The sequence below is a fragment of the Rousettus aegyptiacus genome, unplaced genomic scaffold (assembly GCF_014176215.1).
Source record: "Rousettus aegyptiacus isolate mRouAeg1 unplaced genomic scaffold, mRouAeg1.p scaffold_m13_p_19, whole genome shotgun sequence".
Taxonomy (NCBI): Eukaryota; Metazoa; Chordata; class Mammalia; order Chiroptera; family Pteropodidae; genus Rousettus; species Rousettus aegyptiacus.
The window spans coordinates 4,999,812-5,023,529 of record NW_023416294.1 but is presented as its reverse complement, the minus strand read 5'-3'; the positions used below and the strand labels follow the sequence as shown (position 1 = coordinate 5,023,529).

General features: G+C 63.2%; 1 protein-coding gene across 5 annotated transcripts; it reads left to right on the top strand.

The window, feature by feature from the left end:
- Window positions 1-2,889: 2,889 nt before the first annotated feature.
- Window positions 2,890-19,119, top strand: LOC107512583 (granulocyte-macrophage colony-stimulating factor receptor subunit alpha). 5 transcript variants are annotated; one of them, XM_016148309.2, is made up of 12 exons: window positions 2,890-3,305; window positions 5,823-5,923; window positions 7,260-7,402; window positions 8,712-8,835; window positions 11,386-11,515; window positions 11,617-11,789; window positions 13,710-13,843; window positions 14,326-14,355; window positions 15,168-15,303; window positions 15,901-15,997; window positions 17,780-17,858; window positions 18,906-19,119. In XM_016148309.2, the coding sequence occupies exons 2-12, from the start codon at window positions 5,848-5,850 to the stop codon at window positions 19,026-19,028; spliced, it is 1,245 nt and encodes a 414-aa protein (XP_016003795.2). In that variant the 5' UTR covers window positions 2,890-3,305; window positions 5,823-5,847; the 3' UTR covers window positions 19,029-19,119. The 5 variants fall into 5 exon arrangements, with proteins under 5 accessions (XP_016003795.2, XP_036091625.1, XP_016003778.2 ...); XM_036235732.1 differs by lacking the exon at window positions 2,890-3,305 and adding an exon at window positions 4,200-4,299 and having other exon boundaries at window positions 5,820-5,923; XM_016148292.2 differs by lacking the exon at window positions 2,890-3,305 and adding an exon at window positions 4,200-4,376.
- Window positions 19,120-23,718: the final 4,599 nt, after the last annotated feature.

Here is a 23,718-nt window from a genome sequence, read left to right as displayed (position 1 = left end):
CTCCCGTTTAGCGGGGCGACGTCTGCGCGGCTGCCAGATGCTTCTCCGCAGTGAGCCGGGGCGTCCGCCCCCTCGCAGTGCAGGACCTGTGGCCGCACGCAGCTGCGTCTTGCGATAATGAATGGAGACGTGTGTGTGTGACACCCGTCTACGCCCGTGCGTGCGGATGTCTGCATCTCCTTAGAAGGGAGAGTACCGTGAAAGCGCGGTGAAGCCGGGACGGCGGGCGTGCGGACACGCTCCCGGTGTGCACGCGCGTGTGCTGACGCGCGTCCACACGGCACACGCATGTGTCTGTCTCTGGTCTGGGACTCCGAGCGCCTGGCGGTTGTCGGGGCTCAGCGTGTGAAGGAAGGGCTTTCTAAGCGGGTTCTGGAGCGTCCGGAGTGGTTGGGGTGAGGGGCTCTGTGTCCGTCAAGAAACAGAGTGGTGACAGTTTGTGGTGTGCCGCGGCACGACCCGTCCAGCACGTGTCAGCGATGGGGACCCGGTCGCACCTAGGAAGGATCCCGCCCCCAGACGGCCTGCAGAAGCGAGCGCCTCTGCGGGTCTGTGGCCCGCGGGTCCCCGCTGCGGAGGGCGACCGCTCAGCCTGCACGGCCACACGAGCCAGTTCCGGAAACACGTGCGGCTCTGCACAGACCCACGTCCACGGGCGCTGTGCCTCTGCAGCACCCCGACTCATGCAGATGCGAACCAACATCGTGGACCTACAGCTACGCCCAGAGGGAGGGGTGTAGCAGTCGACAGTTGTTGTCTGTCTGTCTGTCTGTCTAGAGTCACGCAGCAGCAGCATCACCACCATCACCATCGTCACCATCGTCACCATCGTCACCATCATCACCATCACCGTCACCATCACCATCACCATCGTCACCATCATCATAGCACCATAACATGGGTTGGTGACGGTTTCTCGACTATGCTTCGGGGACCCTCCCAGTCTTCTTTTCAAAGGAAGGAGACCATGTAGAAGGTCCGGGTCTTTCTTCAAATTTCCTTCCGTGCCACCAGGCTGTGGGGGACATCGAGCCCTCACGGCCACCAGCTGGAGTGGCAGAGGGGAAGAAGGCCACCGCCCAGAGGAGCAGTTCAACTTTCCCTCGTCGCGAGTTCTGAGAAGACTGTGGGCTTCGTCCACTTCCACATCAAGTTCCCGGAATGCAACACACAGCAACGGTTTAACAGTTCCTGTGTCACAAAAAAAATTCCAAGTTCCAGATAGAGAAAGTAGAAAAGGGAACACACAGCGTGTTTGTAAAAGTCACAGTGTTTAATGGCCTAATGCAGTAAGCTCTGCTCACTCTGGACGACCTGGGCCCCCATCCCCCACTCAGTGCCCCCTGCTGTCCCCAAGACCCGAGCAGGCCACCAGGGCTGTGCACGGTGCCCCTTACTCTCGACCCCTCGCCCATTCCCTGGGGTGGATTCTGAGCGGATCTGAAGAGGCCGAGAGCAACACCGTGAACCGAAGTGGGAAGCGCAGCCGGCCGCACAGCGCGCGCTGTCTCGCTGTCTCGTGTCCAGCCGTTTGTTCTTCAGCGTCCTCCACGTGTGTCAGGCCTGGCCAGACACGCTGGCCTGCGCGACAGCAAGTGGACACCGTGTCAGCGTCTCCGCAACCGTGCTCGGTTTCAACGGCACACGAGGGAGACTCGGGACCCAGAGCGGCCGTTAGACTCACAGCTCCGGTTCAGCGCGGTGAAGGCACACGGGCGACAATCGGCAGAGACAGGTGGTGCCCGGGGCAGTGGCCGGGACAGACGTGGTGCGGGTCCGGGCGTCCTCCCTCCACGGAGTGTCACGGACAGCGCTAGCAGCTCCCAGCGGAGACATGGGATGGCGAGCCTGGCCGGGGCCCACCCAGGGGACTTTGGCAAGGCCGGCCACCCGCAGGTCTCATGCGGCATGACCCGAAGTCACAGGCGGACGAGGGCGTGGTGTAGGGCAGCATGCGTGCTCCAGGGTCTCAGGGGCCGTCCCAGGGCGTGGGCCAGGCCCAGCCCCAGCCCCGTCTTTGCTGTGAGCGGGTGGGGACGGCCCGGCCCGCAGCCTCAGCTCCAGCAGCCTCCGGTGCGTCCGGGCCTGTTCCTCCTGCAGAGACCCCAGTGCTGTGAGGTCGTGCGTGTCGGTCCTGCCTGTGGGAAAGCATGGCACGGAGCGTGTCCGGCCCCAGGACGGCGTCTCCCTGCGTCCCGCGCCGCCCCCAGCCCCGGTCCCTGCAGGACGCTGCACACGCGTGGCCGAGCACGTGAGTCTCGTCCCCTCACCCCGCCCTGCGGGCCGGCCCCTGTGCGCCCTCGACCGTGACACGGAGCTGAGCCTCTGCGTCTCCCCGTCCCGACAGCCTCGCGCGTTGGGCACTCCGCCCCCCTCGGTGCCCCGCGTGCAGCCACAGCCCTGCCCCGGCCACGGCGCCTGCTCCCGCCGCTCGCCACGCTTCCCGGGGCTGCTGACGCCGCAGGGGTGCCCGGCATCCCGCGAGCAGCCACGTGGGCGGGACGGGTGCCCAGTTAATGCCCGGTGCATGCGAGCACAGGAGCGAGCTCGCCACGTGCAGCCAGCGAGGCCAGGGGACCCGCCTGGCGCCCTCCCCGAGCGGCTTCGCGCATCGTCTGCTCCCTTGGCGGGAAGACACCCTTCTCACGACGCCGCCGCCCGGGAGCGCGTCCTCCGGCTGGGGGACGGCGACAGGGACACGTGTGGAAGCTGGGAGGACACGGCGCGGCGTGGGGGACGGGGGGACGGGGACGGGCGAGGGGACGGGGGGACGGGGACGGGGACGGGGACGGGCGTGGGGGACGGGGACAGGCTCCCCGACGCCGCCTCCCTGTGCTGCTGTGTCGCGGGTGTCGCACCCTGCACCTTGCGCTCCAGGTTCTGAGCCCGCTGGGCGATTCTGGGCTTGCTCTTCTCGGCACTTCGTGGATGGCACAGGCGTGTGCGTGCGTGCATGTGTGCGGTGCGTGTGCCGCACACTCCTGCCGAGCGTGCCAGGGTGTGCCACCCGCCTACACAGACGCAGACGGCGTGCACAGAAGGCAAGAGGAAGCGGCAGGGAATCTGGGGAAGGGGGCGGTCTCGGGCGGACGTCTCTGCTCTGCCGTGGCGCCAGCCTGTGCTCCTGTGTCGTGAGCGTCAGGGCGTCAGGGAACGGAGGGAACGGAGGGAACGGAGGCGTAGCTCCGGGGGAGACCCCAGCGCCGGGGGGCAGGCCGGTCCCTGTGCTCCGCGGTCCCTGAGAGCTGTCACTGCCGCCCCGCGCTGTCCTGCTGCTGCCCCTGCCGCTCTGACTCTGGCTGCAGGTGAGTGGGGACGTCAGGACGGGGGGTCAGGGTACAGACAGCGGGGTGCAGGCGCCTGGTTCAGGAAGGCGACAGGGCCGTGACCCCAGAGCACGAGGAGGTTGAGGGGGGACGCGCTGGCTGGTCTGAGTCACCCCGCATGCAGCCAGCCTACAGCGGGAGCTGCACGGGCCTCGGTGCGCGGGGAGCTCTGCATGCACGGCGCCCCACGCAGGGCGACGGGGCCCCACAGCCCGGGCTCCCTAGCACAAGCGCAGCCATCTCAGGGCTGCCACTGCGGAATGCGGCACTTGGCTCTGGGCAGAGTCTGTGCCTGATCTGAGCTCACGGACTGACAGTCCCCCAGACTGCGGCAAGCGCACAGGCCACGCTCTGCCCAACATCCCCCGTAGCCCACAACGGGGCGAGCCGCACTGCTTTTGGGGAGCACGCCTCCCGCCCCCATGCTCCCGGTAACTGACTTGAATGTGAGAAGTGCCGCCTGGAGCTCAGGTCTCCACCTGTGTCCATGAGGACGACACGGCAGCCGAGTCGGGGCCGGGAGAGGAAGAAGCTCCTCCGCGAGACGCCAGCAGGGACCCGGCACAGCCGGCGGCTCCAGGGCGGGCAGGGCGGGCACGGCGGGCTGCGGAGGGGCCGCGTGTGCCACTGCCCCTGGCCGAGGGTGCACGATGCAAGTGACCGTGTACTGAAAAGTCATGCCGCAGGGCAGTCGCCGAGTTATGCGTCGCTGTCACGGCCCAGCTGACAGAGGCCGGGGGCGGCTGCACCGAGATGAGCCAGGAGCAGCAAGAGGGCGTTGCGTGTAGAGGAAGCCAAATGGGGAACTGCGGCTCCAGGAACCGGCTGGGAGGCAGTTCGGGGCGTCGCCCGTCGTGGGAGGGGGCGCGGACTCGGGCCCGTGCCGCCCAGCCAGCCCAGAGCAGGTGCGGTGGGAGCCTCTGAGCAGGAGCAGGGAGACGAGCTGTGGGGAGCTCGCGGAGGGCGTGGAGAGCTGAGGGAGCAGGTGTGCGGCCACGGGAAGGTGCCACGTCCCGGAGAGGGCCCTGCCCCCCGGGCCGGCGCCCAGAGGTGAGGTGCGGAAACCAAGGCAGGAGCAGAGAGCAGCGAGGGGAACTAGGGAGCAGCCTGCGGCGGGGAGGGCGACGTCCTGTGGGTGTGGTGGGGACCTCCCCCCCCCCCCCGCAGCGTGCAGCCCCCGTCCCAGAAGCCCTGCACAAGGGCGGGAGGGGCGGGGTCCGGCTCGCGGGTGGACGAAGCACCTGCATCCCCACTGGGCGGACAAGGACACACGTGGGAGGTGGGGAGGCCGGATGGTCAGGGGCTGTATTTCCTCTTCCACGGAATGCGAGGGTCCCCGCGAGGGGACGGGGTGGGGCGGGAGGCCAGCATCGCAGGCTGCGCGGTGTCCCCCGGGGAGCACAGCGAGGTAGACTCGCCGGCCCCGCCCCTCCCGGCCCCGCCCCCCACCCGGGCGGCCTCGGCGCGGTCTCCGCAGGCGCCGGGCTCTTTCCCTTCGTGTGCTTCCTGGGTGGTTTTGCACACACAGGCGACACCACGAGGTGCTGGGCTCTGCCCGTGCCAGGTGTTGTTCTATCACAGGTTCCCCTCCCGGGAGCTCCGGCCTCGCTGTGACACTTCCATGCCGCGGCCGGGAGCCCGAGTCCGCGCCTTCCCGGTGGGCCCGCCCCGCCGGTCACATGCTTCTCCGGGCCCTCCTCGGCCTCCGTGCGCGACCCTGTTTCGTTTCCCCCTATTTGTCTCTCTGCTGGGGTTTTTTTTTTTTAAGTTAGGTTTTTTTCATTGTTGCGAAACTCGTTTTTTACGAAAAGTAAAAAGGAAGGTGGAGACGACCACCATGGGCGCGTGAGACACCGTTTACTGTCCCTGTCCCCAGATCCGCTCTGATCGTTGACAGAGGTTGGGAGCAAAAGGGGCACTCAGAGAGGGGGCACCGATTTTGTCCCCCCAAAAAGCACCTTGAGCGAACTGGCCACAGCCCCAAGCCCCGGCAGCAGCAGCAGCCGGGGTGCCAGCCTTGGCGCCAGGCAGGTGTGCAACGTGTGTGACCGAGCCGCGGGCCTCTGGGGAGCCCCTGTCCGTGCCGAGTGGGGGACGTGGCTGTGCATGTCCCCGCCTGTCTGCGGAACCGGCTCCTTGTGAAAGAGGAAGCCGGCGGGTGTGTCGCAGGCTGGGCCAGTGGGGAGGACGGCCCCGTGCAGGGACAGTAGAGGCCGGAAGGCGGGGAGGCTGCAGACGACATCCCGGTGGACGCCCGTCCCCGTCAGCCTCTGCGCTGCCCGGGACCCAGCTCGAGGACGGACCGCGGCCACGGCAGGGGGCAGTGCGTCGCGCACATGTGGCCAAGGGGCCTCGCAGACGTGACAGAGCATAGCGAGGAGACGGGGCGTGCGGGTGTCCTGGGGTCAGCGTGAGCTCGGGGCAGCACCCCTGTGGGCCCCCCGCCAGGGACCCTGTGAGAGTCGATTTCCTCTAAACGTCACCCTCTGCCGCCAGCACCCGCCGTCCCCTGAGAGGTGCCATGGGGCCCGTGGCCGAGGCCGTGCTGCTCGCGATGCTGCTGGAGCCGGCGTTGCTGCTCGTCCAGGAGCTCCCGGGTGAGTGAGCGCGCCGACCCCGTCGGCCGCGCCCCTGTCGGGGGCCCTGCGTCTGGGGGTGCCGAGGACGCGCCCCGCTGTATCGGTCCCGTCTCCTTGCGTCATCACGTGGAGTGCACGTGTTCACCCTCTGCCTGGCGGCCTCGCTCCCCATGGGGCACTTGCCGACGGGACAGGTGGCCCCCGAACTCCTGCGTGGCTTCACCTGGAAGCCAGCAGCAGGGGCGACAGCGTGGGTAAGACCCGGGCAGCCAGGTGCCTGGCGTTTGCTCGACCATCTCTGCAAGCATGTGCCCGTTTCACCCGTGTGACACGCTGACTCGCCGGACGAGCTGCCTGGGGCCTCGGCGACTGGGCGTTGAGGACGGGGGTCCCAGCAGGGCCGGAACTGATGCCCCGGCTTGTCCAGGAAGAGACGAAGCAAGCAGAGGCCACACAGCGCCCGGTTCCCAAACCCCGGCAGGTGGCAGAGGGGACATTAGCCGAACAGTCGCCATCGGCCAGCGGTGTCACCGCCTGTGGAAGTTATCGGCGATAAGTCCGGCAACATTTTAGGAAAAATAAAGGTGAAAAAAAATACAGCCGTTGGGGACGGACATTCCCCCCACACGTGGCGTGTGTGGCGTGCGAGGCGGAGAAGCCTGTGGCAGCCGTGGGGACAGCCAGGCCTCCCGCCCTGAGCACCTGCAGCAAGGCGTCCCCGGGAGAGGCACGTGGCACCAGGCCGAGGCACGCTGCGGGCACGAGGCACAGACCTGATACGTGAGCGGACGACGGCCAGACCCTGGCGACGACGGTCTGAGCTCGGCCTGAGGGGACCGGCGCCCAAAGCCGCCTTGTCTGCAGCCCCAGCGGGGGAGCCTGCCCGCCGGGGAGCTGGCCGTGCGCGAGCCGTGCCACTGTGCCCACGGCACTCCGGACCGCTGACCGGAGCCCCTGCAGCCGTCGGCCCCCGAGTACCGCGCCCCGGTCAAAACCGGACGGTTCTCCAGCTTAGGACCAAATGGACAAAGCCACGTGAGCCCCTCAGCCACCCCACGACGTCCGCTTCTCGTCACCCCTACGATGTCCACTTCTGGTCACCACCTACATCTTCGTTTAGCCCTACAGTAGACACGTCCCCATGGAGCAGAGCTGAGGACGCCCGGGAAGGAAGGGCAGATGGGGAAAGGGGGACGTCCGAGGACGGGCCAAGGTCCTGGGCCACCTCGGGGACGGGGACGGCAGGTGCCCGCCCCGATCGCCACTGACGAGACGCGGGATACGCGGGTTTTGCTGGGCGGCGGGGGGAGTGGAAGCAGGACCCAGTTTTGCATGCGGTGACCCCGTGTTCTAGGTCCTGCAACCGTGGAGCCCGCGCCTTGTCTGAATCTCAAGTTCGACCCGTGGGCAATGACGCTGAGTTGGGACTGCAGAGAAAACACTACGGCCGTCGAATGTGGGATGATCCACGCGGAGAAAGGACTGGTCTCCGTCAAGGTAGGACGGCTTCGACGCGCTCCTGTGGGCCCCGACGCCAGCGGTCCCCGGCCTCTGTGGCGCCAGGGCCCGGGGCTCCCGTGAGAATCTAGTGCCCGATGCCCTGAGGTGGACCCGAGGCGGCAATGCCGGCGCTGGGCAATGACGCGATCGCAGATGGAGCTTCGCCCGCTCGCACGCTGCCCACCTCCGGCTGTGCGGCCGGTTCCTGACAGGCCAGGGACCGGTACCGGCCCACGGACGGGGTGGGGGACCCCTGCCCTACACAGATCTCTTCCCGTTAGAGTAAGACAGCAGTGGGTCTCAGTGACAAACACTACACGGGACATGGGACATGGGACACATGGCGGAGCCAGCGGTGCACCTGCCGCAGGGACGAGCCGGCTTGTGAGCAAGACGCGGCCGCCGGTGGCCTGACTGACTCTCTGGGGACTAAGACCGCCCCTGGGACCCGTCTGATGCTATACGGGGGCCTGGGGGGACAGCAGCGCCCGCAGGGGCGGAGTCTGAGCTCAGAGCTTCCAAGAGGACAGAGCTGCAGAGGCTGCAGGGGCTGTGGGACGCTCAGGGACGTTCGGCCACCCGAGGACAGTAACGGGGCAGAGGGCAGGACAGGGGCCCAGAGAAGCAGGCACAGACCCCAAGTGAGCTCCCCGATGCTCCCAGAATTTCCAGAGACGACTCGGGGCTGAAGTGCTGTGTAACCGTGACGGGCTGAGACGCCCCATCTCTTCGGTGGCTTTTGCGCCCCGTTCCCCGTCAGCTGCTAGGGAAGGGGGCCGCCGGCCCCCAGCCGACAGCGGCCTTGTGCTGCGTGGGCACCGCAGACGGGGCGCCCTTCACCCCGAGAGAAATGCAAACAACACACACACACCGACTCGGGGACAGTGCCGCTGTGACGCCCATGGGAGGCCGTGGCCTGAGACAGGACGAGGAAACGCAGTGGCCTAGACGGCAGCGCCTCGAGCTCCTCGCAGAGGCCGGGGACACGGGACCCCGCTGCTCAGAGCGGCTCCCGTGCGCACTCCTGGACGGCTGGTTAGAAACACAGCATCGCAGCCGCCCCCGGCCCCGCCCGCCCCTCCCCGCGTCTGCACTTCAGCAAAATCTGCAGTGACAGTGAGGGCGTTTGTGTTGGGGTGCCCCCTACCGGTTGGCGTCGGGACGTCCACCGGCAGCCTGGGCCGGGCGGAGCGGAGGGGTCAGGCAGAAGGCGGGGGAGGCAGGGGGGTCACCGGTCGGTCAGAGCCCCATGAAGCAGGAAGTGGGGACTGCGGTGTCCGGCTCACCAGCCGCTCCCCGTTTCCAGCTGCAGGAGAAGCAGTGCGCGAGCTCCTTCTGGAACTACGCGCTCCACGCGGGGGTCACGTTCCACTTGACAGTCAACATCAGCCAGAGGCAGGTCACAGAGAGGCTCGTCTACACCAACACAGGTAGGCCAGCGCCTCGCCTCATCTGCGCCCACCAGCGGCGGAGGGAACCCCCCTTTTTCGGCTTCCTCGAGACATGATTGGAAGATCAGAATTGCCTATGTTTAAGGTGAAGGACTCGGGGTTTTGTTGCCTGTGCACATCGCGAAGGGACTGTCACGGTCCAGCTACTTAACACCCCGTCACCCCCCACGCTGTTTGCTTTCGTGTCATTTTATTTTCATCATTTTGTTTTATTTTATTCTATTCCATCGTATTTTTTTTATATTTTATTTATTTCATTCTGTTCTACTTTATTTACTTTCATTTGATTTTATATTTTATTTTACTGCATTCTACTTTATTTTATTTCACATTTTATTTATTTTATTTTCTATTTTACTTTATTTTATATATTTTATTTATTTTTATTTTACTTCATATGTTATTTTATTCTATTCTACTTTGCTTTCCTTTATTATTTTATTGTTATTTATTTTATTCTATCCTACTTTATCTTTATTTTATTCTTATTTATTTTTTATGTATTTTCTATTCTACTTTTTATTTTTTATTTTGTTTTGTATTTTATGTTATTGGTTTTAGTCTTCTCTACTTTACCTTCCTTTATTTTATTTGTCTTCATTTTATTTTTCGTGGGGGAACCGCTGAGATTAACTGTCTCCGTGCATCTCCAGTGAACAGTACATCATCACTGACGAAGTCACCATGGTTTTCATCCCGCGAACCTGAACCTCTGTCCCGTGTGCCCACCCTGTGGCCGCGTACGCACCACGCCGACTCTCTCCAGCTGTCCTTGGATGACCATTAGGCGGTTCCTATGTACCGGCTATGAGAGTAACTGTGCGGTGCCCCGCGGGTGCTCAGGTGTCTTCGAGATGCAGATTTCGTCTTTAAAACGCACACCCAGAAGCAGAGCTGCAGGTCCCGAGCTGCTTCTGTCTTCGGTTTTTTGGGGAACTTCCAACCCGCTCTCCGCCGTGGTCACTGCCGTCTTCTCCCTCGTGCTCGCGGACACGTGTTCTGCCCCGCCCTTCCGCCGACAGCCCCTCCGACAGCCCCTCCGACAGCCCCTCCGACAGGCGTGGGGGGGTGTCTCACCGTGGTTTCGATGTGCACGTCCCCGGTGATCCGTGATACTGAGCAGGTGTTCACGTACCTCTTAGACATCTGTATGTCTCCTCGGTGGAGAAAACGGCTCTTCGAATCTTTGGCCCGTGCTGTACGAAGACTGCTCAGTGTCCACATGTCTCTTTTTACGCGGGCACCGTGCTGTTTTGATTACCGTAGCTTTGTGATATCTTTCGAGGTCGGAAAAGGTGATGTCTCCGGCTTTGTTCTTCTTGCCCAATGTTGCTTTGGCTCCTTAGAGTTCTTCGTAGTTCCATTTAAATTTTAGGATTTTTTTTTCTATTTCTGGAAAGAATGTCATTAGGATTTTGATCGAAATCATTTTGAAAATCGGTTGCCTTTGGCACTAAGGTTATGTTAACACTATTAATTATTTTCATCCTTGAACATGTTCTGTGTGTCCTTTAACTGCTTTTATCAATGTTTTATGACAGTGAATGTCGGCGTCTTTCACGTCTTTCGATAAATTTATTCCTAAGTGTTTTATTTTTGTTGCTAATGCGTACACATCATTTTCTTAATTTCCTTTTTGAATAAGCTGATGCTGGTGTGTACAATTACGTCTTATTTCTGTACGTAGATTTCGTGTCCTGTAACTTTGCTGAATTTATTCTATCAATCCTAACCTTGTTTTTGTTTATTTGGTGTTTGTTTAGTGTTAAGGGTTTTCTACCTATAGGATCACATGTCCTGCAGACAGAGATGGTTTTCCTTCTTCCTTTCAGCTTTGGGCGCATTTATGTCTTTTTCTTGTCTAACTGGTGCAGCTAGGAGTTCCAGAACAACGTCGGGTAGAAGCGGTGAGAGCAGGCACCCTTGCCTTGTACGGGATCCGAGACAGAAAGCTGTCAGCTTGTCTCCACTGAGTATGGCGTTAGCTGGGGGCTTTTCGTATTTGGTATTTATTGTGTCGCGGCAAGCTCCTTCGGTACCTACCTGGTGAGCGTTTTTATCCTGAATGGATGTTGAAGTTTGTCATGTTTTTTCCGCCTCCGCTGAGATAATCGTGTCTGTTTTCTCTTTTCGTTTCGTGAATGTGGTGTATCGCATCGACCGATTTGCGTGTGCTGAGCCATCCTCGCGTGCCACAGTAAAGCCCACTGGGCCACGGCTGTCACCTTTTCAACGTGCCATTAGGTTTGGTGTGCTAGAATTTGGGTGAAAGTCTTCAGGTCTATGTGTATGAGGGACGTTGGCCTGTAGTTTTGTGTTCTTGTGTCTTTTCGTCTAGCTTTGGATTAGGGTGATGCTGTCTTCATAAAATGAGTTTGGAAGGGTTCCTGCGTTTATTTCGTGGAGGGCGCCATGGCTGTGTGGTAGCCATGAGTCTCTGCAATTTGGGGGACACGCACTCCATGAAGCCGGCTGCTCCACCTCCTTCCCCCTTCCCACGAAAACCATCTCGTTTCGGCCTCTCCCCAGGTCAGGAAGGCACAGCCGCACAGAACTTCTCCTGCGTCATCTACAATGCAAATTACATGAACTGCAGCTGGACTAAGGGCCCGGCGGCCCCTGACGACGTCCAGTATTTTCTGTATGTCCGGGACTCAAAGTAAGTGTGGACCTCAGGTAGACGACCCCGAGAAATACGGTAAAGAAAGAAAAAAAACCCCCAAAACCCGGACTGCTGTCTGAACACTTGGCCTGTTACAGGAAGCAGTTGGGGAGACAGTGTCCCCATTACGTACAGGAGTCGGGCATGCACGTGGGCTGTCACATGCAAGATGTGTCGTCATGGGCGTCTGAGGCATACTTCCTGGTGAACGGCACCAGCCGACACGCGGAAATCCGGTTCTTCGACTCTTTTCTCTCGTTGAAGACAATAGGTGAGGTGACTGCCCTCCATGTGACAAACAGTTTGCATTGGGATCTTCATCCCTGTCCCGGGGGGGCGGGAACGAAACACTCAGAGCGGGGGCTCAGAACAGTGAGGGTGCATCCTCCCCCAGTCCTGGGGACCAGCAGGGTGACATCCAGGTGTCCCGGGGCCACACTGCCTCCAAGGCTCCAGGGCACGGTCCTCCCCGCCTCTCCCAGCTTCCGAGGGCCCAGGCGTCCCTGGGCTGGTGGCCACGTCCCTCCCGTCTCTGCCTCCGTCTCCATGTGGCTCCTCCTCTGTGTCTGTGTCCGGCCTGTCCTGTCTCTAAGGGCACTGTCACTGGGTTTAGGGCCACCTGCTCCAGAAGAACTCGTCTCAGACCCTTCACTAATCCCGTCTGCACAGACCCCGTCTGCAGCAAGGTTACAAAATATAATAGAAACCACATTCTTTAGGGCTTGCGAAAATTACAGATGCTTTTGTTTGTTTGTTTGTTTTGAGGGTTTATTGTGATCGTAGGGAAGATTATGGCCACACACCCAGGGCTGAGGCCCAGCCAAGGGTCTCACCCGTTTTTATTTGGGCTTGAACACGGTAACATGTGACCTCATGGCTGCCTGCCTCCCGGGAAGCAAAGACCCTTCCCATGAGCCTACAGCCGGGAGCCAGCAGCAAAGCCCCTCAGGACAAAAGGGTGGACGGTCAGACCAGGAGGTGGGGGCCGCCGGCCGCTCTGGGAACATCCCCATGACATGCCAGGCACTGCTTTCTCTTGCATCATGTGGGGGGTGCAGTGCAATGTCTCCCCAAGTGAGAGAGAAGCCGCCAGGGGAGGAGAAGGCAGGCGGAGTGTCGAGCAGATCGTGTAAGCGCGGAGCGCGGTCCCCCAGGCCGCTCAGTGCCCTCCCCACGTGCGGGCACACGCATCCGTGCACACTCTGCACAGTGACCTTGTGAGCGCTCCCTGAAGAATTCTCAAGGCCCGCGGCGCCTCTCACTGAGCCAGGGAGGTGGCGTTTGTTCTTCGCGGGCCGGAGAGTCACGGGGAAGGTGGGCAGCGCGATGCGGGAGCTGCCGCCCGCCGGGTCATGGCCGGGGCGCCGCCGGTGCGCTCGCCTGCTGGCGGATCCCGTGCCGTCTGTACCTGGGCAGGTGGCAGGTGTGGTGGCCAAGCCCTGCGAGAGAACCCTGGTCTTCTCGCGCCCCGTGCTTTCTGACAGTGTCATTTAAACCAGAGAATCCCGAAGCTGCCGTAAAATCAGAGGCGCAGGGTCTGTGGGGTTCCGTTAGCTGCGGGGCGGCAGGGCGTGGAGGGACCCCGCTGTCCCCCGTGTCACCACGCAGGCAGCATGGTCGTGCTGGCCTTGAGTGCGCCCCGTTCTCTGCGTCCGTCCCGTGGGGTGAACGTCCCGCAGCCGCCCGGGGGCCCCGCGTCCACACAGCTGAACGCACACAGATGCCGCCCCCTGCCGAGCATGCGGAACCCTCCGCGACCGTCCCAGCCGGTCCCGCCGCGCCGCGCCGTTTTTTCTTTGTGTCTTTTCGGTGTTGTCTCCAGCTCTGTCTGTTCTTTGCCGACTCCCGGCCCAGGCTGCGATCTGGGGCGCGGGGTCCCCGCGCGCAGGGCCGTGACCCTCCACAGCGTCCGTCCCTGCGTAGCTCTGACCGAGCAGGAGCCCGGGCTCTGCGGCTCGCGGACAGCGCCAGTGACCTCTGCGCGGCTTCCAAAGCCAGCGCCGCCTGCGCCCCGCGCTCCCCGGAGCCCGGCGAGGGCGGGCAGCACCCCGGGGTCTCGGCACGCAGGAGAGGGTCTTGGCGGGAGGAAAGAGGTCCGGGCAGGCGGGAGGGGTTCTCGGGGGGCAGCATCACAGGTCTCGGGGGGTAGGAGGGTCCCGCTTCAGTGCTGCACCCCATGCTCTCGTCGCAGAGAGATACAACCCGCCCGGCAACGTCACCGTGCACTGCAACACGACACACTGCTGCATCCGCTGGCAGAAGCCGCGGGCGCGAAGCCGCTTGTCGGACCTGGACCTCCAGTACCAGCTGCAGGTGCAGTGGCAGGTGCGCATGCGCGCTGTGCCGTGCGGGGCGCCGCGCCCGAGGATCCAGGGCCCCGGGTACGGGGCGGGGCTGCGGTCGGGGCGGACGCCAGCGCGGCGGCAGCAAACGCACAGCCGCAGAGCCCAGTGGTCTGTGAGGGGTCGAGGGGCCAGTGCAGCGAGACGCCCCCGCGCGACAGTGCGCTCGGAGCCGGGGCCGGCGCCGTCCTCCGTGTGCGGGGGCAGGACCGCGAGCTCGTGTCCCCTGGGACATCAGGGAGCAGCCGTCACCTGCGCGGGTTCCAGAAGCAGGTCTGACCAAGGCGCAGAGCCGCCGCTGCGTGCGGTGACTCCCGGGTCCCGAGGATCACCGGGTCGCCCCCCTGCACCGGCCCACGCCGGTTCTGGTCCCCTGAGGGCACTGAAACAGGACAGTGGCGGAAACCCGGGCAAGGCCTTCAAGACTGGCACAAGTGGATGTTTTCCGTTTTACTGTTTTCCCAGGACAACATAGAACGCGCTGGAAGCCAGCTGGTGAGTCGAAGCCGGGACCCGAAATGTGAGCCCCGTAGCTCAGCCGTGCAGCCTCGGTCACAGCACCAGAGAAGAGGCTCGCTTGGCCTGGCGGTGACAGGCTGGGGACGGGGACGCGCACTGGGGACAGAGGCTTCCCAGGGAACCAGCCCGTCACGGGTGCAGGGGGCGCGTCTTGGCCACTCGTCACGCCCCGTGTGTCGACATTAGCTGAGTTCGTCCCATCCGATGGCTGACAAGGCTTATTGCTCGTCCATGCATGCGGCTCAAGGAAATGTCCCTTTACGTGTGAAGGACACATTGTTTCTTCCTTCGAAATACCGCTACAGATAGAACCACAAAGGTCCTTTGGGTGCTGTTTTCTAAGTGTCGCCAGCCCTGTGGCCTTACCTTCCTGCTTGTTCAGTGAGGTGGTTGGACTCGATTCGCGTGACGGCCTTCGAGGGCCAGTCCCGTGTCCAGTGTTGGGGGCCAATAATCCCTCATGTCCGTGGACCACGCTCGACACCCAGGGCTGCTGGTCGAGCGGGTGACTGAGTCACTGCTGGCGGGTACTCACCTGCCACCTGCAAAGTCCCCAGCGGCTGACGACAGATGTGAACGCTGCAAACCCCACGTTTCTACAGAGTGCGGACAACCTGAACCGCGATGGAACGGTGTGGGTTTCATGGCAGATTATCCCGTGTTCTTCCTGTGACTTGCACGCATGGGCCGGGCGGGCCAGCCCCCGAGCCACTTCAGCGGAACACGCCAGCCCGACCTGTTCTGCACCACGGGCGACGAGTCCCCCTAAATCTCTGCTCTCTCCAAAGATTGAGGTGCCCGGTTATTTGGGGAACGAGTACCAGCTGCTGAGCCCGCAGCCCAGAGACGTCCACACGCTGAGGATCAGGGCTGCGGACACCCGGGTCCTGCAGTGGGGCGCCTGGAGCCAGCCCGTCACCTTCGGTAGGTGTCCCGACCCTTGGTTGACCTCGCAGATTGCAAGGATCTTATTTTTTATTTTTTATGCCTCCGGCACCTGGTCTTCCTAGGTGGCCTCTCCAACGCAGAGTTGTTTTGAAAGCGCGTGTCCCCCCATCGCGACTGAAACATCTCCACGAAGCAGCCGCTGCGTTTGCTACGACGCTTCCCGCAGAATGGGGGTTTTTCCTTGGATTTTTCAATACGAAATAAGACATGTGCTCCATTCTGAAAAGAGGATGTCAACTGTGAAAAGTGTCGGTCCCACACGGAGGGCAGACGCGGAGGCCGCTAGGGCGGGAGGCCGGCTCCGCCCGCGCTCCGCCCAGCAGCGCGGCCTGCGTGCGCGCGCCCCCTGCAGGCCGGGGTGGTGCGGCTGTCAGCCGACCCCGCGCACTGTGAGACCGCACGCTCGCGGGCGCGTTCCGTGTCCCCAGCATCTGTCTGCAGCTTTTCCTCAAGGTTCCCATGCGGCTCTGGCATTTTTTCTTAGCTGTGGGGTAAACAGAGAGCGAGGTGGCCGTGCGCTGACACCTGGCCCCACGGAGCCGCTCGCATGTCCCTCTCTCTCTCTCTCTGCAGGCTCAAAGGAAGTGGGAGGCAAGCTCGTGCACGTCTATATGCTCGTGGTTTTGGGGACCGTCATCTGCGCCCTGGCCGCCAGCTGCCTTATCCAAAGGTAACCCCAGGAACAGATGGGCGTTGGGTGGAAGACAGGGGTGCGTGAACCATGTTGGCCGGTCCCTGCCCTAGAGACACAGACGGGCTGCGGGACCCCCGGAACAGATGGGCGTTGGGTGGAAGACAGGGGTGCGTGAACCATGTTGGCCGGTCCCTGCCCTAGAGACACAGACGGGCTGCGGGACCCCCCGGCCGGCTCCGTCAGCCGTCAGCCAGCGGGCGGGGTCCCCAGCGGACGCCGTGCCTGAGGGAGAGAAGGGGGGAGGAAAAGCGCACAGTGGGGAAGGGACCTGAGCCCGCTCGTGACGTCACACTGGTCTGTGGCCGGCGAGACGGCCAGCTGACCAGGCGGGGACGTCTTCCGGCGCCGAGGGGCACGTTCGGAGACGCGAGCAGGTGGCCGGCCCGTGCTGACCGCAGCCTTCTGGGCCGCGGAGCCGTTCCCGCGCTCGTGCCTCGCGAGCTCCCTGCCCCTGGAATGTGCCCCCCGCCTCGCCCGCCGTCCCCCCAGCAGACGCACGGAGCCCCCGGGAGCTCCGCTGGGACCCCGGCCGCGGCCCCCACACACGCACCAGGCGCCTTGCGGCCCGGTCCCCACGTCAGTCACCTGTGTGGACCCCGCACCCTACGGGGCCTGGGGACCCCCACAGGCGCCCTGGCGTGACGCGCACCTGCGCAGTGCGCTGAGCCATCAGCTCCTGCTCGTCGCCTGTACTCACGGCACATGGCCGCCAGGGGGCGACGCTGTGCTGCGGCTGCGCGTGCTGAGCCGTCCGCCTGCTCCCCGGGGATGCTGCGTGTGGCAGCGGAAACAGGGACTAGTCCCGGGGACGGGGACAGAGCGCCCGCTGCATGCACAGTCCCGTGAAGGGAAGCGTCTGCTTCCTGTGACTGCCAGGACACCTGACCACAACCCGGGTGGCTTAAAACAACAGAAAGTCATGCTTTCCCCGTTCTGAGGGCCGGCAGGGCGACATCAGGTGTCCCAGGGCCTCGCTCCCTCCGGAGGCCCCAGGGGAGGGTCCTCCCCGCCTCTCCCAGCTTTGGGGCCCCAGCATCCCTGGGCTGGTGGCCGCGTCCCTCCCGTCTCTGCCTCCGTCTCCACGTGGCTTCTCTGTGTCTGTGTCTCTCCTTTTCTGCTCCTTATAAGGACCCTGTCACTGATTTAGGGCTACCTGCGCCAGGAGGACTCCATCATGATCCATTTCAGTTCCATCCGCAAAAATCTTCTTTCCCGAATAAGGCCACTTTCAAAGGTCTGGGGTTTGGGGCCTGAACATGGTGCCTTCTAGGGTAACTGATAGGCTCAGCACACACTGGGTGACGACGGAGAATCGGGGGCACTTCTGCCGTCGTGAGAAGGAAAAACACCCCTGGAGAAGGCGGCGAGACCCGGCGCTTTGCCAGGGCTCAGTGCGCGGCTTCCGCGCCGGCGGCGAGAACGCGGCAGAGAACGCGCAGCTGGTGCGCGCACGCGCGGACGCCGACCGCGAGCCGCAGGCCTCCTGTCGGGCTGGGGGGCGAGCGACCCTGCCTTCCGAGCCCCCGGCCTTTCCACCGCCGAGAGCCCGGACCCCCTGAGCGGGCAGGACTGGACACAGCCCCCACCCCTGCCCGGCCTTCGCAGTGACCTGAGATGGAGTTCACCCTCTGGACTCTTGAGTGGAGAAGCTCCGGAGACCCGAGCCGGATGCCCGTCACGCGGCACGCCGCATCCTGCCTCGGCCCAGGAGGAAACGGGCACCTGGGTGACTTCTCCTCGCTCTTCCCGTCTCTCTAGGCTGTGTAGGAGGCACCGTCTGCTCTCGCCCGTTCCGCAGATCAAAGACAAACTGAACGACGGGCATCAGCTCGACCAGGTGTGTGTGGCGGGTGGGCAGTGGGGGGGCCAGCGTGGGGAGGGGCACAGCCACCCTGCACGTGTCCTGCAGTCTCCTCCATGTCCCACTGGGGGGCCCACGGGGTGTGGCTGCAATGCCTTCACCTGCTCAGGGGCGTTCTGCCCGGGGTCATAGGTCACGCCTACTTTGTCAGCTGTGTCTGGGGAAATTAGGGTGTGGGGGGAAAGTAGGAGAAAAAATGGGAAGACATGGAAAGGAGAGAAGACAGAGACTGAAAGGAAGATAGATGATGGATAGATGCATGATAGATAGATAATGATACATTATTGATAGATAAATATATGACACCTGATAGATGACAGATATGAATAATAGATATATAGACAAGAGGTAGTTGATAGATGATAGATATGATACATGATAGAGATACAGATGATAGATATCGACAAATAGACCGATAGTAGACGATAGATATGGAGAGACAGACATGTGACAGACAGACAGGAAGGGGCCTCCGCTGACCTCACGGAGCACGTGCCCAGAGAGGATGGAGAAGGACAGAGGACAGGGTGACATCCGCTCCCACCCGCCCCTGGGGACATGCCGCAGTCTCCCTGGGACAGGGCCCGCCTTTCCCCTGCTGGCAGCCCCGCTCCGTCCCTGGCCGCCTGCACGGGGTGCCGTCCACTGCCCCGCCACGTGCCCCGGGTCCCCTCCTGCTCACCGTGCCCTTGGCCTGGACACCTCGGTTCATTCTCATCAGCCCACGCCGTCAGCCCCTCCCCGGAGCCTGGCTCCCCGGGACCCCGGGGGCTGGCCCACGTCCTTGGGACAGGACGAGCCACCTTGCTGTCCCTTTCCCTGGAGCTCCGTCCTGCTCCAGGACCTCTGCATCTGCCAACCCCGTCCATGACATCCCTTCCCAAGGCCTCCCAGTGGCTGGTCCTGCCCTCCGTCCCCTCCAAGGTCACCCACGCAGCTCTGCCTCAGATGCCTGCCCTCTGTCCCTGTGGCCACCTTCCCAGCTCCTGAGAACATGATGGCTGCCCGTGTTCTCCTCCCCAGGTCCCCTGGGAGACACTCGCACCAGCTGCAGAGAAAGGGGACGTCGAAGACCTCCTGACCGTGGAGGAGGTGGCGGAACCCACGGCGACCACCAGCGATGCTGCTACGTCGGCGTCACCCTAGACGTGTGCGTGTGGGGTGTGTGTGCGCAAGTGTGTGTGTGCGCATGTGTGTATGCGTGTGTATCTGCATGTGTGTGTGTACTTGAGCATGTGTGTATGCATATGTGTCTGCATGTGTGTGTGTCTGTGCGTGTATGTACATGTGTCTGTGTCCTTCCATGTGTGTGTGGCATTTACAGGGCTCTGTTTTTCTACTTTAAAATTATTTTTTTCAAAAGTGCGACGCCTGTCCAACCTGACCGCGCAGTGTCCCTTCCAGCCTCGCCTGAGGGCGGCCAAATATTTCGGTGGTCAGGTGTCCTCCCCTCCCGCCCGCAGCCTCCGGGGCCGAGGACGTCTCAGCCTCCTCTGTGCGAACGCTGTCTGCCTCCTCCGTCTCCACCAGCCACGGTTTAGCGAGGCGTGGCTTTCCACTGGACGCGGGACAAATGACCCGAACCTTGGGACGTAACACAGCGCAGAGCTGCCACCTTGCAGCTTATCTGCCTCCCGCCTCCGCCCCGTAAGAACCTTCCGACGATGCTGCACCACCCGGAAACTGCAGACTGGCTCTCAGGTTCCCTGACTAGTCACATGAGCAAAGGATGAGGTCCCGTCATTACAGCCTTCAGGAGTAGCACATGGACGCCTTTTGGGAACATTATTCTGTCCACCACACACAGATATGGACATGGGAGTCTTTGGGGACATTATTTTATGTACCGCAAGTAGTAAGAGATGCCGTGGTTACAGCTGTGTAAACGTCACATACAGCGAAGGCCAACAGGACGTAAAGCCGTGATGGACAACAGAGGAAGGACAAAGACAGCGGGTCACGGGGTCGAGCGGAACCGGACCCTGCATCCCAGAGGCACCGTCACCTCCGGACGCCCATGGGTGTTTGACAGGCTCCTGCTACAAACGCCTGCCAGCCCTGTTCTACAAGCTCGGGGGCTGGGCCGGGAGCAGAAGCAGCCTTCTGGAACTTTCTTCTGCCAACCTGTACGTCCAGTGGCCAGGTGTCGGGACAGGATGCAGCGAGGCTCCTGGTCACCAGCGCCTGAGACGCAGTGAGGGAGAGGAGGCACGGGGAGAGCCTGGGCCAGCAGGGGACGACGGTGGCACTTGTCCCCGCAATGCCCAGGTGGCAGGTGCCCCTCCCGATGGCCGTGCCGTGTGCCTGGGCAGCTGGACCCCAGGACAGGAATGTCCCAGGCTGCAGAGCCCCAGGCCCGCGCGCCGCTCCGGAGCCCAGGGGCTGGGTGTGGGAGAGCCTGCGGGGGAGGTACTGCAGGGCCGCGAAGGCGGCAGGTGACAGCCTTGTCCCCAGGTCCTTGCCCGCTAGGGACGGTGGTGGGGTCCGGGGGCTTCCACCAAGTGCACCACACCGGAGGAAAAGGAAGGGGACACGGCTGTCCCCTGCGTAGCTAAACCCAGAAACAGTCACCGAATAAAGTACCTTGACGTCAGATCGTGACGACGTCACTCACGCGTGGCGGGATCCGCGACGCGGCAGGTGGAGGGTGTGTGGCAGGGGCGCGGGACAAGGTCACGGCCGCGCCTGCCGAGACCCACGGCTTGCCGCGTGGGAACCCGAGCCATCCTGCGACCTCCGGTGTCACGTGGAGGACTCGTCAGACCTCAGGGTCCCTTCCACGGACCGCCCTGGGGTCTCCTCCCCGGTCCCTGGGGCGCACCCTGCGCAGTGGGGCGTGGGGTGCGCCCGGCGCTTCTCTGAGATTCATGCGCAGTTCCGCGAAGCGACCGGTGCCGGGGCGGGGCGCGGGAGCCTGATTTATGGCCTGTGCGTGGCGCGGCTGACCGGGGGTGGCGCCTGGCCTGTTGCGGGGTCCCCGCGGCATGGACTGCGGGTCGTTGGTGTCGGGACGGTCCGGGGCGCCTGGACCACACCCGCGAACACGCAGCACGCAGGACACGCCGCAGCCCTGCTTCACCACGCGTGCGTCATGCCGCAGAATCGGGGTGGGAGAGGCCCCCAAAACCGCGCCGCTCAGCGACCCACAGCCCTGTGGCCCTGCGGGGCCCCGCGCGACCGCCCTGCACCGCGCTCGTGTCCGCTTTGCGCCTGTAGGTCGCAGGCGCGTCCGTGGACATGGCCTGTGAGAGCTGCGAGGCCCCGGCCCCGGCGTCCAGGACGCGCCCCTGAGCCCGCGCTGTGCGCCACAGCGGGCGCGGTCCGTGTCTGTCCCGGGGCGTCGCTTTGGGGAGCTCGCTGACCACAGCCAGGGACGTTTGGAGGGGGGTGTGTTGTGGTGGGTCCCTCCAGAGCCTGCGCGCTGCCTGCGTCCCCATGTCCCCGCCCCTGCCCCTGAGCCTGAGCTCGTGCGTCCCCCTGCGCGTCTCGGCAACATCGCCGCAAGCGTCACCCCCCGTTCCCACCTCCGTCCCCACGGACACGGCCATTACGGTCGTGCGCCGGCCGCGCAGCGCCACGCAGGTGTCCTGGGGCCTCAGGTGATTCGGGGTCTCAGGTGCCGGCGTCCCAGGAGTCCCGGGCAGGGTGGGCGGGCAGCCGCACCGAGGACACCCCCCCCCCCCCGGGCACATCTGCGGTCTTCTGTCACCGCTCTGTGACCTCGGGCACCCCCTTACCTTCTCTGCGTCTCCGTCTGCCGCGTCTAAGAGATGGCATTTGAGGGGGCCCTCACGGCCCCAGGGAGCGTGGCGATTCGGGGACTGGGAGCCCGGAAAGTCCTTGGACAGAATGTGGGGCTCAGGGTGCAGAAGGCGGGGCGCAGAGGGGCTCAGCTGATCCCTGGAGATTCCTGCCGTTTGTCCCTGATTCCCGGCTCCACTGGGGCCACTGGGGCAGGACGAGGCGGGACGCGAGGGCGGGAGGGGCCTTTTCCACGCCCCGTTCTCTTATGCGGCGGAGGACCCGCTGCCCAGTGGTCTTACCAGTTCCTGGTTTGTAGTCTGGCTGGACCAGCCGGGAGCTCCGGGGACCCAGCCTTCAGGGGGCGGGGCGAGGGGAGGAGCCAGGCCAGGCAGGGAGGCCACTCACTCGGAGGGACTGAAGGTCCCAGCATCTCTGGGACTCGGAGTGGCTCCAGTGTTGGGGTAGGGAGATCGGAATCACCCCACAGAGGCCTCGGGGTCCAGCCCTGCAACGCGAGTTCTGCCTGGGCCTCTCTCGTGGGGGGAGGACGGCCCGGAGACGCGAGCAGGACTCGGCACCCGTCCGCGGCCCCCTCCCCCGACGCGAGCTGCCGCTCCGCGTTCCTGAGCCCTCCCCTCCCACCACCCACGAGCCCTAGCACACCCAGCGGGGACCGCAGGACACAGCCCACTCCCCGGGGACGCACCCCACTGCCGCTTCTCTTTGTTTTCTCAGATGCCGGAAGGGGGAGCAGTGCAGGGCCGGGAGGGCCCCGGCTGAGGGCCAGTCCGTGTGCCGAGGGTCCCCACAAAGCCACAGGACCCCAGGGCTCTGCTGCTTCGCCAGTGTGGCTGAGGACAGGGAAGGGCCCCGTGTGACGTCGGAGGCCGCCTGGTGCCGTGCACTTGTCCAGAAGCCACCGGCCTCGCGGGAACCCCAGCGGAAACTCAGCACGGGTCGGTGTCAGTGTGTGGGGGTGGGGGTCGTGGGGGGTCACCAGTGCCACGCCTACCCCAGCGCAGGGCCCCGAGCTCAGGGGACACGGGCGGGAGGCCCCGTGGGGACCCGCACCTTCTGCTCACGGTTTCTGCAGACTCGAGCTGCTGTTAGTAAAATGGTAACGTCCTGCAGGAGAGCCGAGTGGACAACCAGAACCGCGTGTGTTCGCGGCGCCCTGAGGGAAGCTCGCCTCTGCGAAGCGTCTGCTGCAGGTTTTCGCGGCAGACGTACCGTGGGAGAGCGACCGTTCAGGGACTGTCATTTGTGGGTGGGCCGCGGGGCGCAGGGACTCGGCTCCAGCCTGCGGGCGACGCATCTGGTCTTGCCGCGTCTCCCTGCATGTCCGTCGTCCGTCCATCCGTGCGTTGTCTGTCATCTATCTATGTCTCTACCTGTCTGTCCGTCCGTCCGTCTGTCCATCCGTCCATCCACCCACCCATCCATCCATCCATCCACCCACCCACCCACCCACCCATCCGTCCGTCCGTCCGTCCATCCATCCATCCACCCATCCATCCGTCCATCCATCCATTTCATCTATCATCTGTCCATCTGTCCATCCATCCGTCCGTCCATCCATCCATCCATTTTCTCTATCATCTGTCTGTCTGTCCATCCGTCCATCCACCCACCCACCCACCCACCCGTCTGTCCGTCCGTCCGTCCATCCATCCATCCATCCATCCATCCACCCGTCCATCCATCCATCCATTTTATCTATCATCTGTCTGTCTGTCCATCCGTCCATCCACCCACCCACCCACCCACCCGTCTGTCCGTCCGTCCGTCCATCCATCCATCCATCCATCCATCCGTCCGTCCATCCATCCATTTTCTCTATCATCTGTCTGTCTGTCCGTCTGTCCGTCCGTCTGTCCATCCATCCATTTTATCTATCATCTGTCTGTCTATGCATCCGTCCATCCACCCATCCACCCATCCATCCATCCACCCACACATCCATCCATCCATCCATCCACCCACCCATCCATCCATCCATCCATCCATCCATCCATCTGTCCATCCATCCATCCATCTGTCCATCCATCCATCCATCCATCCATCCATCCATCCATCCATCTGTCCATCCATC

Excerpts from the sequence above, each read along its gene's own strand:
- LOC107512583 (XM_016148309.2), top strand. The coding sequence starts at position 5,848 with ATGGGGCCCGTGGCCGAGGCCGTGCTGCTCGCGATGCTGCTGGAGCCG. Across the intron at positions 7,403-8,711 it reads AAGGACTGGTCTCCGTCAAG|CTGCAGGAGAAGCAGTGCGC; the intron begins GTAGGACGGCTT and ends CCCCGTTTCCAG. Across the intron at positions 8,836-11,385 it reads GCTCGTCTACACCAACACAG|GTCAGGAAGGCACAGCCGCA; the intron begins GTAGGCCAGCGC and ends GCCTCTCCCCAG.